The following is a 13,252-nucleotide window of genomic DNA, read 5'->3' as shown; positions in this document are numbered from 1 at the left end:
AATTGTCGTGTAGCAGCGAAGCAGCTGCTGCACTTCAGCAGCTCTGGCTGCACAGAGAAGTTCTGCTGTGCCTCGCTCGTGTGCTCAGGTCCAGTTCTGCTCCCCACAGCCCCAGGCACCCAAAAAACCAAAGGTGGCTGCAGGGGACAGCAGGGACATCCTTCCAGAGCGTGCCACCCACACCTGGCACAAGGAAACGCCCACCCTGAACATCTTTCTCCAGCAATGGCTCACAAGAAGTGATCCTTATGGACACCTTCAAGCTTGGCATGTCCAAACCTCCCCGTTTGCCACCTCTCCTTTAATCTGAATGAACATTTCCACACACAGAGGCAGAAATCAGTGATCTTCCTCCAACCCCATGCTCCTCAATTCACATAAGCAAAAATCAAGAGGCATCTTTGTAGCTTGTTTCCTCTATGCCCTCACAGTTAATGGGAAAGGAAGAATAAAATGAGATTACAATAAATAAATAAACAAACACTCCCGATCTTTGTAGTGCCTGGAGCAAATTTTTACAACCAAATTAAAATGCCTGAATATTTTGCCTGTTATTGGAGACACTGATAGAGCCAAGGAGCTGTAGCATGGCAGTGCACCTGCACGGTGCATCGCCTTGGGAACACACCAGGTGATGGTGACCCTGCTATCCACCCAGCTGACCCTGCACAAAAACACCCACTTGCCAATAACTCTGCTGGTAATTAACCAGAGAGTTGCAGTGAGGACAGAAAAACCTCTGAAATATATGGCAGAAATATGGTTATCTAAAAAAACAAAGACAGTCTATTGTTCCTTATATTATTTTTAACTTGATACAGCCCCTGCTTGTCAAAAAGAGGAGGGGGAAAGCCTCACAGCCTCTGAGAACATTAATTTGCTTTAGATTTTGCCAGTTACCCACAGTAAAGCACAAACCTGCAGTATTTTTGGTTGGGTTTTTTTTGAACACCAGGGGGCTGATTACTGTGAAATGATCTTAGGCTTCTCCCACTAAGTGGACAGATGGATTGCTACTTTTGCAACTTCTTTTTGCAGCCTTGAATTCAGTTGCTGGCGGGAGGCTCCGTTCCAGCTCTCCCCAGCATCATTTCTCTCCTTGCACTTGTCATCTCACTTCCCAGCCCGGGGCTGGGCTATGGAAAAACCTCTCTGCAAGCACAGGAATGTGCACAGAGCCTTTTCCCAGCCCTGTGGCTACCGTGGGGCTCTGCCCCTCGCTGGTGCCCACCCTGGGGACAGGGAATGGCACAGGCACAGCAGAGCCCCACTCCTGCATTTCCCTGCCAAGGTGGTGCTGGAGCCATGGAGACAAACAGCACCAGTGCTAGACAGAGCAAAAATGAGATCTCTCAGCATTCCAGCAAACACTCTGCAATCTAGAGGGTTCTGCAAGGTGAGAAAGAAACAAAAAGCACTGCTAGCCAAAAGTCATCTCCTGAACTGTTTTTTTTTTAAGGACAAATTTTACTGAAATGCTGCCAGGCTCCATCCCTGCTCCCTGACAAGCTTGGAGCAGCTCAGGGATGGTAGGAGCAGTGTGGGTCCCCAGCCAGCAGCCTGTCGTAGTTTGACATAGAATTTTCTCAGAAAAAAAAAGCAAGTCAAGCCAGTCAGTAATTAAGGTTAGATATTAACATTTAGATTAACAAATTGAAGGCTGGACACGCCTCTGAGAACACAGAGGGGTTAAAAACCAGAACTCCCAGGGAAACTTTCTCTCTTTAGTTCCAGTCAGAGTGCAGTACAGACTCTCCCCTGCCTGGCCCATGGAGGAAAAAAAACCTCTATAATCTAACTAAAATAAAACCAAAAAATAAAAAAACCCTAAAACTAAACTAACTCCCTACAAATTAAGAAAAAAAAAATCTAAAATATCTACATTCCCCTCCTAAAATCTCTCTAAAAAAAAAAAAAAAAATCTACCAACAATAGACCAACAAAAAAGTAAAAAAAACCCATAAAAATTAAAAATATAAACTAAAAACCATTCAAAAAATCAAAACTTTTAACCCTTCCTTAAAAAATAAAGAATAAAAAACTTTATAAAAAATTATATAGAATTATATAAAAAACTTTATAAAGTATTACTCCTCCTCAGTTAAAAAAAAAAAAAAAGCTGAAACCTAAGATTTTTTTAAATTAAGAAAAAAAATAAAAAAACTTCTAGCTAAACTTTTTCTTTGCATTCACAACCCAGCACTCCCACAGGCAGTGGCCGGGAGAAGAGCTCAGCATGCAGGGAAGGGAAGTGCTCATTCAGGAGGTGATTTTTGGGAACCATCCCCCAGGGGACACTGCCCCAGCGCAGCCCAGGCAGCGCAGCCCCTCTAAGATGAAGCCAAGGGAGGAAGGAGGAAACACATTTTGGTCCGAGGAAGTGAAAAACCTCGGGAAAAGCAAAGTGCCAGCCCCAGGAATGACTAAGCACAGAGCCGGCAATGCAGAGCTGGCTGAGGCAGCACTAAGCACACACCCCAGCGTGCTGCCTGGGAAAACCATCTCCGGGCAGAGAAAAACAAAAGCCAAACCTAAAAACAAGGACTCGTTCTTTAGCAAGCCACATGAGCTGCCTGAGCGTGTTTATAAGCACTCCTGTCCATCTGTAACTCCAGCTGATGCACAGATAGCAATATAGGGGTCAATAATGGTTTATCTAAAGATGTGTGTCAGCCCATCTCTCCTCGCTCTCTGACAAACCTTTTACAAGAACCACTTACTTTAACCCCGAATTATCTGTCTCTGCTCATCTTCAGGGAGAATCAGCACGGCAGAGAAAGGAGCAGGCAATTCCCTGTGATCTGAAAGCTCACTTTCTAAATCAAATCAATTTTTCTAACATAATTTACCTCATCTAAATCACTGACCCATGCATTTTCTCACCATCCTTTGACAAGGGCTGCACCAATTGAAGCAAAGCTAAAACACTTCAACCAGACCAATTCATAGAAGTCTTTAGAGGAATTCTTTCATCACTGTAATTAATTCTTTAAGTACCACAGTGGGATGCTCTGAATTCAAACCCAGTCCAAGGAGTAATGATTATACTAATGGGAGAAGCAGCACAGTAAATAAATGCAAGTGCCCTGCTGAAAGAGATGATTTTCAATAGGAGACTGCCATTGAGGGAGATAACTGTGTTCTGGAGATAATAACTCAGATGATGAGGTCCCACAGTGGAGTCTGCCACAGCAATTCCCAGACACCTCAGGGGTGAGCATTTTGACAGATATGCATTAGAGCTGGGGCTGCTCCAGCTCTCAGCCCTCTGAGGAGGGTTCAGAGGCTCTAGGGCAGTTTGGGAATCCATCTGAGATTTGCTGGTTGGTGCAGGAACCAAAGCTGTGAGTGCCCTTTGGCTGTCCCCATGAGGTTAAATGCAATAAAGCCTTCTTACACATTTAATGTTTTGGGCTGCACTGTGCTCAGAGAAAGGGAGGGAGATGCTCTAACTCTGGATGAGCAGGACACTTCAAGAAGACACAGGTGAAGCTGCACCCAGGAGCTGGTACTTGTCCCCCAGACTCCAATAATCTCATTGTGACACTATAATAAGTGAAATGAGGTGCACAGCATGGACACTGGGGTGTAAAAGGGCATGTCTGAAGAACAGCTCCTCAGTGCAGTCCCTGAAAATACCCCAATCCCCACGGCCTGTCCAGCTTCATGCCACCAAGGTGATGAGATGGGCACCACCATGTGGGCTCTCCTCTTTAGGGCTGTTTTTGATTTTAGCAATACAGAACAACAATTCCAGCTCTTCATTTCTGCTTATGACTTCCCATAAAAATGGTAATGGGCTGGTGCAAACCAAACACAGCAGAAGAACCAGGTAGTGCCAATGCCAGGGCAGACAGAGAGCCCTTACAGAGAGCCTCAGCACTGCCTGGGATGGGGCTTGGAGGTGCCAAGCAGCTCAGGCACCAGAACAAGCCAGGGCTGAGCTGTGCTCAGCACACCAGGGCTCATGGACTGGCCACAAACCTCAGCAACCTCTGCCCAAGGTGAGCCTCACTCCCTAAAGAGCAGCAGCAAAACCCATCAAAAAATAACCCCAGGGCCCAGCTTCACCCAACAGCTCTGCTCTCCCTGCCAGCAGGGCTTAGACTTTGGGCTGCTGCCCCAGGGCACCTCTTGGGGATGATGCAGAGGACAGACAAGGGCTTCCATGGTACCCACTTTTTCCTCTAAAGCCCGTTGAGATCTACAGGTGAAAGAATGATTAATGATTAATATTTGAAAAGAAAAAAATGTCTCAACTCTAATAAAATTCATGCTATCTTCTGTTTATCCCGTGCTTGTTTTTCCTCTTTAATGGAGTTAAGCCTTTTTTGCAGCAATATTCATGCTAATAACTTTCAGTGGGCTACTCCTAAGCAAAATACCTGAAATGAGTAACTGTGCTGCATTAAGAAAAAAAAAGTGGAAGAAACCTTTGTATATTAATTTTCATAGCTGTCAGAGATGAGGATTTAATAATGTTAGTATCTAAGCTACTCCATTATTTCCAAACACCTTGGAGCAGAATGTCTTAGTGGGAGATGAATTAGATAGTGCAAGTGCCTTCTGAGTGTTTTCAGAGCATAATCTATGGCTCATCACCACGTGTGTTTCAAGTCCTTGGCCTCTCTTCTCCAAATAACCTCCAGCTGTAAATGCATTTACATGCTGGATATTTAAATGCCAGACCCAGCTCTTTTTCTTGAGCATTTCCCACTCCTTGTTTGAGCATTTGTCCCCATTTAATAGATTTGCCTGGACTCAGCTTTGGATGGGTGGTAGGGACAGAGAGTTGGGAACTCAGGTCATCCAATAAATGATGGAATGAAGCAGAGAAGGAAAAGTGTAGGCGGAATGGAGGAGAGGTCTGATGGGCTGCAGACTCTGCCAAGGGAAGCAGCAGAAGTCCTGCATGGCTGAAAACCAGCCGTGCTCAGGAACAGGCTGTACCCAACCTCCAGAGATGGGAAAGGCAGCTTATTTGCCAACTTTTCCAGTGCTAATCCCCATGATTTGGAGACTCTGAGCTTGCCCTGAGAGAGCTCTGCTGGTTCCAGAAAGCTCCTACCATCCTCTCTGGGTGCAACCTTCTAAAAGCCTGTTTCACTGGGTGCCTGTTTCAGTGAAAGACAAATCAGCCCCTGTGTCATTGCTCCCTGCTCCCGAGTGCCCTTGGGAACCCCCCGTGACATCTCAGCCTGCACAGGGTCAGGGACAGAGGCACTGGGGCTGGGTGCCTGCTGTCTTTCACCAGACCAGGTGCTCACACTGCCCAGGGACCTGCCCCACACAGACATCCAGACCAGCTCCTTCCAAAACTCATCTTGGATTTTTTTCCTTTTTCAAACAAAAATCTGGGTACCAAGACCAGTCAGCAGCTATCAACTCTTTACTGAGTTTCTAATTACTGCTTATTGCATAGAAACCTGCTCCATCTGCTCAAGGGCTCCCTTTTAGGGCACAGGGGCTCTGTCTTATTTTTGGTGTGAGTTTCGTTCTTTATTGAAGCTGCAGCATCCATTAGACAGCCCTCCTCCCCCATTGTGACAAGAGTCTTGCTGCTCAGCAAAATCTGGGGCTAATTGACAACAACTCCTAAACTGAGATATAAAGTAGCTGTGTCTGTCACTCATGCAAACAGCAACGGCAGCTCAGCTGCTAAATAATGGAAAAGGGTTCATTTTTCTGACTCAGGGAAGGTCCTTTATTAAAGAAATGAACATCTCCGGTGCTACAGAGCCATGCCCTGATCATTCCTGCATCTTAAAAATCTAACATTGGCCATAAAATTCCTAAGTAACATAAACCCTCTTCCTTTCACTACTCTCCCAATCAGAAAAACTGAGTTTAAATCACCTGCTGGCAGGTTTATTACAGGGCCCACAAGCAGATAAGGTCCTGTGCACCAGCCCTCTGCACTTAACGGGAAATAAATCTCTGCTCTGCCATCTGTTTTTGAAATGTTTCCATACAAGCTAAACAAAAGAACTCAAAGATACGTGCACCTCTCAATCCTTCTGAAGGATTTTATTTCTGAGGTAATGAGGATTACATTTCTCCCCTCTCTAGCAGAAATGCTTTTCCTCCTCAGGCTGATCCCCAGGGCTCCCTCAGCCCACAGCTAAACTCTCCCAGCCTGGATGTGTGCATCAATGGGCTCAGCACAGGGCCAGAGGCACCACCTCCCACACATGCCATGGTGCAAACACCATTTCTGGAGCCTGCTGAGCCCCGTGGCTTGGCCAGAATGAGGATTTCCATCCCTGCTTCTCCATTTAGCCCCAGCTGGAATTGTGTCGGAATCTGAGCTATTGATGATCCCGAGATTGTAAAAGTCTCTGCCTTTCAGCCTCACTGCCAAAGAAGACGTTGTAATTAATTTATGTTGGTTTTTAAGGTTACTTATTCTGTTGATCTCTCACATGTTCTGCTGCCCTGCCCAGCTCTGTCCTGCAGGGCAGCGTGTGGGGCTCTGCCCTCAGTGGGATGTTACAAACATTAAACACCAGAAACTCCCTGGGCTGGATTTACAATAACGTGCCAATATCTGTCACCTACGTTGGACAGTGTGTCCCCAGCCTGAACCAACAGAAAAATGCCAACACCACAGTGAGACATGGAGGGCATGAAGAAGGAGAAAAAGGACAAGGCACACCCAATTTCCTCCATCTTGTCCCCTTTGGACCCCTCATCTAGAATCCTAAAATTCTACTTTTGCACCCATGCCACACTTAATTATTACTGATATCAAACATTCAGAGCTTGTAATTCATCCTGTTAGATTGAAAACTCTTTTCCATGGACAGAAATCACAGCCAGTGTCTCTGGGGGCTCTGTCCAGGGGGGGTTCCTGACCCCTGCCAGGGTCCCAGACCTTCGAGGGCAGCCAGAGGGAAGCCCTGGATTCCCACAGAATTGCATCAGTGGAGTTTTTTCCATCATTTCTTTCCATCACGATGTCAAGCTAGAGCTGCCCAGCACGGGTGGTTTCACACCATCCCCTCCCCATAACCAGAGCTGGGGTCCCTGCACAGCCTTTAAGCAGATGGCAGCAGCATCCCAAGGCAGGAGGACGTGGCCACGCAAGCTCAGAGCACTGAGCTCACCAGGATTTAGCAGCTTTGTCACTAAAAGCCCATTTCCTGCCACTGGTCTGGGGAAGCCATGGGGCAGAGCAGCTCCTGAGGGCCAGCTGGTGCAGGCACGGTGACATGAGCAGAGCTGGTTTAGTGCAGTTTCCAATTAGTTTACTCAGCAGACAGCAGCCTCGTGGAAACTCCTCTGTTCCTGGCCATCCCTCACCCCTCAGGGCACCCCTTTGCTTGCTCTCTGACTACCACCATCACCAAAAAATATCAGGAAAAAAAAAAAAACCAGAGTTAAAATCAAATGCTACACTTAATTTTCTCTCCTTGCCTGAAGTTGCAAGAGACAAGATAGGACATAATCACCACTTTTAAAATCATCTCCTATGACAGGCAAATTGATCAAGTGGAGAGGCTGGGCTGCTTTTGAACTTGAACAAACTGATTTTCCATGAAAGATGGTGTTTACATTGCCTCCCAACAGTCTGCTGAAATATGTATTCCTCCTGCCATTTCATCACCAAAATTTGGGAGGAAAGAGTGTTTTTGGGAAAAAAAAAAAAAAAAAAAAAAAAAAAAAAAAAAAAAAAGGAAAAAAGAGAAAAGGAAAAAAGTGTGCTTGAATCTGGAGCACATCATAAATTCATGAAGCTTTCTGAATGCTGTCAGAAAGAAACATTTATGTAAACAAAGAACAGCTCAAAGCGTGTTGCAAGAGAGTTTTTGGGAAGCGTGGAAAAAACATTAATATTTACCTTGCACCTGAGACTAAAGCGAATTTGTGCACTGCCCAAGCAGCAAAGTCCTTGCACAAGGAGCTCACCCAGCACACACACTCCAGCAGCCCTGGCTTCCTTCCCATCACAGCTCTCTACGTCACGGAGGGCAGTGGGAATACCCAGGGAAAGCAGACACTGAGCAATCCCCATCCCCTCCCCTAAGCTGTCTCCAGGGACCTCTTTGCTTGTCATTTCTGCCTGCCCATCCTGACGTGGGAGCTGCTCCCTCTGAAATGCCAGCTGGGAACTCCCGGCAGCGCGAAAGCGAAGCATCTTCCACGACATCTAGAGCACCACACGGTGCCTCACACCCCACAGCCTCCGTGGCAGCTGGGGAAGCACCACGGGCCAGCACATCGCTGAGCCACTGACAGGGCTGAGAGCTACAGCTCTGCCAACAATCCGAGTCACTGCTTGTCACCAGCTAGCACTCGTTATGTTTAGGCAAGGAGGGAATGGGGAATCAAGATCGGGGAATTAAATTTGTTGAGCTGACGGTATTTGTGTTGGTGGGGTGGCTTCTCTTTCACCCGGAGGTTTATTAAGGGCAGAAGACCTTGGTTTTGCTTGCTTCGTGCAGGACAGAGGGGGCTGCCAGCTCCCCTTTGCTCCTCTGAGACAGGCCAGGTCTGCAGCCACCTCCACGAAGCACAGAGCTTCACGAAGGAAGCCACCTTCCATCACAGCAGAACCTGTGCTTTGTACCAGCATCAGCCACCAAGGTCAGGACAAGCAGCACGTGTTGCCAAACCCAACATCAGGAGTAATGACACTCCTTCCTCCACCTTTCAGCAAAGGGACACGGCCAGCACGGGCCCCCTGAGCAGCCTGGCTGCAAAAGACATTTCTGAGGAGCTGTGGAGATGGAGGAGCCATGGAGAAGGGAAGGATGAGCCCGACTCAGCGTGGGGCCAGCAGGGTGGAATCTCCATCTCCACCAATGGGAAAACCCTGCAGAGCCTAAAGCCCTGTGTAACCCAAATCCCTGTGCACCTCCGTGGAGCACAGACTCTTCCCTCCAGGCACTTTGAAACAAGGGAGTCCTTGCCCAGGGACTGTGCCTTCCAAACTGCTGCCTGGGCTCAAAGAGCGACCAAAGCCATGATGGCAAACCCAGCACAGCAATCAAATAAATGGAGCCATCTCTGGCTCAGGAGCGCATCCTTCATCCAAAAAATCCTTCCCGAGACACAAACCCTGTCCCAGTCTTGCCAACCCTCTGCTCTGACCACCTGCAGCTGCTCCTGGGCTCGCTCATACCTTCCTCGCCACACTAAGCTGCTTTAAACACAGATGATAGGGTTGGGAGTGACTATCATTCCCAGCAATAAAATACAGCAAATTAATTGCATTTAATTGATTTTTATATTTTCATGTAGCTATTTTGGTATTCAAACCACAAAAGCCTCTATTGATCAGCCAGAGTTAGTGAACAGAGTTCTATGACCAAGCCACACATATCGAAGAAAATAATCAAAACCCAAAACCAGTGAGACTTCCCCATTTCAAATACACAAAGGAGGCTGCAGCAGCAGTGACAGGAGATTTTGAATTGAAAAATTCTGTGCAGGGTAAGTCACCGAGTTGCCTCCTGCATTCCCAGAGAGCCCAATACCAATCGCAGCAGCAACGCATAAATCCAGAGTAGCTTCACCGACTTCAGAGCAGCTGGTCTAGATTTATGCTGATGGGAAGTAAAATCAGGGTATCTAAAATATTCTGCTCTAATGGATGCTGGAGCAAAAGGCACTATAATAATTTCAGACTTCTACCCCCAGCCCACTATCCCCCACTTCAGTTTAAACAGTCATTGCATAAAATGTTGAGATCTGCACTAATCTGGGGAAAATAACCGACATTTCAACAGTTTGTACGATCGTGATCTGCAAATCTATTGTACAGTAGACAATACAGGTCTTTCATTTCTGTTCCTAAAGAGTCTCTGCACAAAAAGTGTCTCCATATTAGGTAGAGTGACACAGGGACACATAATAAAATAAGCATCATGTCTCTCCACCCACGCCCCCCTGGAGCCAGAGTGTAAAAGCAATCGCGGGTCCTTCCCGACGCCCGGCTGCCAGCAGCATCCCCCGGGGCCGGGGGAGCGCGTTCCGACCCTGCCCTGCCCCTGGCAGCGGAGCCAGCCGGTGACACAGCACCGGGCAGCAAAACAAAACATCCAGGTAACTCGTCCAGCTCGCTCGCAGGATACCTAGTCATATAAAACCTCGGAGACAGCTCCGCCGCCGCCAGCGAGGAAGGCGGCCAAAACCCTGCCGAGATGCCAGCAACAAGCGGGGGCCTGCTGCCAGCCGGAGACATCCTCGGGCTCAGCGTGAGCGGCACCGGGCTGCCAGGCACACACGCACACCCTCGGCTCGCCAGCAGCCGCAGAGCCGGGGCAGCAGAGTGATCTCTTAATTGCACCTTCACAAAGCTATTCAGGGAACCTGCCTGACAGGCGAACGAACGCCACCCGCTTTGAGGAGGCTGCGGAAACTCAGCCTCGGTCCCCCGCATCGCAGCCTGCCCAAAGCCGGCCCCGGCAAGGGGGAAGGGAGGGAGCGAAGGCACATAAATAGAGAAAAATGGCAAGAGCCCAAGCGAGCGTCTCTGCGAGCTTCGCGGAGATGGCAGCAGCGCGGCGTGACTCGTGCAGGTGTCTCTCCCGTCTGCAAGAGCCCAAACCGAGATGCGGCTCGTTAACCCCTGCAATCCAGGGGAGAAAAGCGACTTGGAGCGGCAGGAAGATCCCCGGGGGAGGCTCCGCCGCTCTCCGAGGAGCTCTGCCCTGACCCCAGAGCCCCTCTGCAGGCACGGCCATCGCTGCGGGCCGCGCCAGGCTGGGACAGGAGGATGCTGAGGCCGGGAGAGCAGAGGCGCAGGCGGGGAAGGCGCTGGTTATTCACAGCCCGAGCTGAGAGCGCGCTGCGAGCTCCTGACGCGCACACTGAGCAGGGAGGGCTCAGAGCAGCGGAGAGGGATGGATGCATGCATGCATTCGTCGGTAGGTTTGCAGCCACAAACTGTTTCAAAGTGGGTTTCCATATGTTTAAGCACTCAGAGCGCTGGAAGAATTACACCCACAGCCCAATCTCACCATGGTAGCTACCCACACAGGAGGAGACGGGAGGGGGGAATATCAGGGAAAAGATTAGCATTAATATGTCAAAGCAATAAATAAAAAAGATTAAAAAAAAAAAAAAAAAAAACCAAAAAAAACCCGGAAACCTGCTCCTTTGCTGCGCCTAACTCCCTCCTCAATAAAAGAGCTGCACGGCACACAGGGCATGGCAGTGACCACAGAAAGCCACCGTTCCGTGGGGCAGTGCCGACCCACGGGCAGCCACCGTTCCGTGGGGCAGTGCCGACCCACGGGCAGCCACCATTCCGTGGGGCAGTGCCGACCCACGGGCAGCCCGTGCCCTCCGTCCTGTGCTCGGTGCCCCAGTCCCCACAAGCTGCGCCTCATTTTCCATGCCCTGCACCCCAAACTCTGCAGCCCGGTCTCCGTGTCCTGCTCAGGAGGATTTCCAGGTGCCGCCGTGGCTGCAACACAGCCCAGCCAAGGAGGGGGCTGGAGGGCAGGGGCAAGCAGTGCTTTTTGGGGCGAGCAGAGCAAGGAGCCCCTGCTGTCCATCTTCTTTGTGTCCCCAAGGTTGATGCCTCCTTCCTAGCGAATCGTTCCTGCTCTTCCTGTAGGAACCTTTCCTAAAACACTTCCCCACCACAAAGCCTTCCCTGTGCCTTCCCCAAGAGCGACAGCTACTGCTATTCCCCTTCCCATGGATCGCTCCTTTCTCACCTAAAATCCTTGCATTTAGGCATATTCCTAAACCCCCCGTGAAGTTTCCCCAGCAGCCCCAGCTCCACGCTACGGCCAAACGCGAGCACCGTCCCGAGAAGCAGTAAGCGCAAAAGAATCCCCGAGCAACTTCAGCACCGATGCACCTTAATTAATTTGCTTTTAACAACCCCTGTTTATTAGGAACAGCATCTGCGAGGGAGCTCACGGGAGCAGGCAGAGGAGAACGTCCCCAGAGTGAAGTCCTGCTAAAGACTTTCCCAGGGGCAGCGCTCTGGCAGCCTGGGGTGAGCCCTTCCCCATAAAACACCCTAAGCTGGACCCGAAACGCTGCTCCCAACTCCAGCTGGGGGGGGAATGAAAAAAAATAAAAATAAAATAACAGAGGAAGAGCATCTCCCAGCCTCACTCCCTGCCTCGCAGCTGGCCGTGATGAGGGAATCCCACCGGAGCCCAGTCAAGGGCCAGACCCCGCTCGCCGCCAGCCCACCGAAACCCGTCCTTCTCGGAAATAAGCGCAAAAAGGTCGCACAAGTATTTTGTTACCGAAGGGGTTTAGCTCCTGCACATCTTTCCCCCCACCCGCGCCCACAGGTAGTCAGAAAGAGCGAGGCGCATCGGGGAGGAACGGGGGTCACTGCCGCGTGGGAAAGCCCAAATCCCACGACCCTTCTCCATCCCCCAGAGCTCCGGCATGCCCAAACTTTTCCTTTCCCCCCCCCCCCCAAATCGGCAGCGGCCGAAGCAGCGGGCAGCCTCCGCGCAGGGGGCCGGGAGCCCGCGACACGCGTGGGGACAGGGGACACGCGTGGGGCAGCGGAGCTGGATGGGGACTCCTGGGTGCGCCCCAGACGGAGCCGGGAGCGCGTTCCTCCCGCAGGGGAGGGAGGGCTGGCATGGGGGAGACGGCCCTAAATAACAGCGGGAGAGGGAGCAGCTATGAAATAAACACAAACAGTTGAAAACAAACACGGGAATGAAGACAAAAAGCAAACGAAACAAACAGGAGCACAGTGGCGGGGTCGCGGCGGCGGGACCGGGTTACCTCGGCACAGGAGCAGCAGCGGCGCCAGGAGCAGCGCGGGGCCCCGGGAGAGCATCCTCTTTGTTCCATGCCCAGAAGTAGTCATGGTGCTGATTTATTTGGAGAGGGGCGGCTGAGCGGGGCGGGGGGGCCGGGAGCCCGTAACCACTCCCCCGCTCCCCGCCCGCTCCGCTCCGGCCGCGGAGGAGGGCAGGGCAGGGCAGGGGAACGGGAACGGGAACGGGAATGGGAAGGGGAAAAGGAAGGGGAAAAGGGAGGGGAATGGGAAGGGGAAAAGGAAAAGGAAGGGGGGTCCCCGCCGGCCCCGCGCTCACGGCCGCCCCCGCCGCATCGCAGCAGCGGCGGCTCCCCCGGGGCAGCGGGCGCCGTGCCGGGGCCGTGCCGGGCCGTGCCGGGCCGTGCCGGGGCCGTGCCGGGCCGTGCCGGGCCGTGCCGGGGCTCACCTGAGCGGGGCCGGGCCCGCAGGTGCCGCTCGGCTCCCCGGGGGGATGCGCGATGCCCGGGGCCGGCGAGCGGGGCAGCCCCGCGTGGCCTCGGC

At 50.9% G+C, this 13,252-nt stretch overlaps 1 protein-coding gene across 1 annotated transcript in view; it reads right to left on the bottom strand.

The window, feature by feature from the left end:
* Positions 1 to 12,949, bottom strand: part of TMEM132B (transmembrane protein 132B) — a 223,336-nt gene extending 210,387 nt beyond the window's left edge. The window contains exon 1 of the mRNA XM_031506201.2: positions 12,715 to 12,949. Coding sequence (XP_031362061.1) covers positions 12,715 to 12,799 — 85 coding nt within the window. The 5' untranslated portion in view covers positions 12,800 to 12,949. The remainder of the gene's footprint in view (positions 1 to 12,714) is intronic.
* Positions 12,950 to 13,252: the final 303 nt, after the last annotated feature.

The sequence above is a fragment of the Lonchura striata genome, chromosome 18, assembly GCF_046129695.1.
Source record: "Lonchura striata isolate bLonStr1 chromosome 18, bLonStr1.mat, whole genome shotgun sequence".
Classification (NCBI taxonomy): Eukaryota; Metazoa; Chordata; class Aves; order Passeriformes; family Estrildidae; genus Lonchura; species Lonchura striata.
Note: the sequence above shows the minus strand (reverse complement) of the source record. Positions and strands in the feature narration are given on the sequence as shown.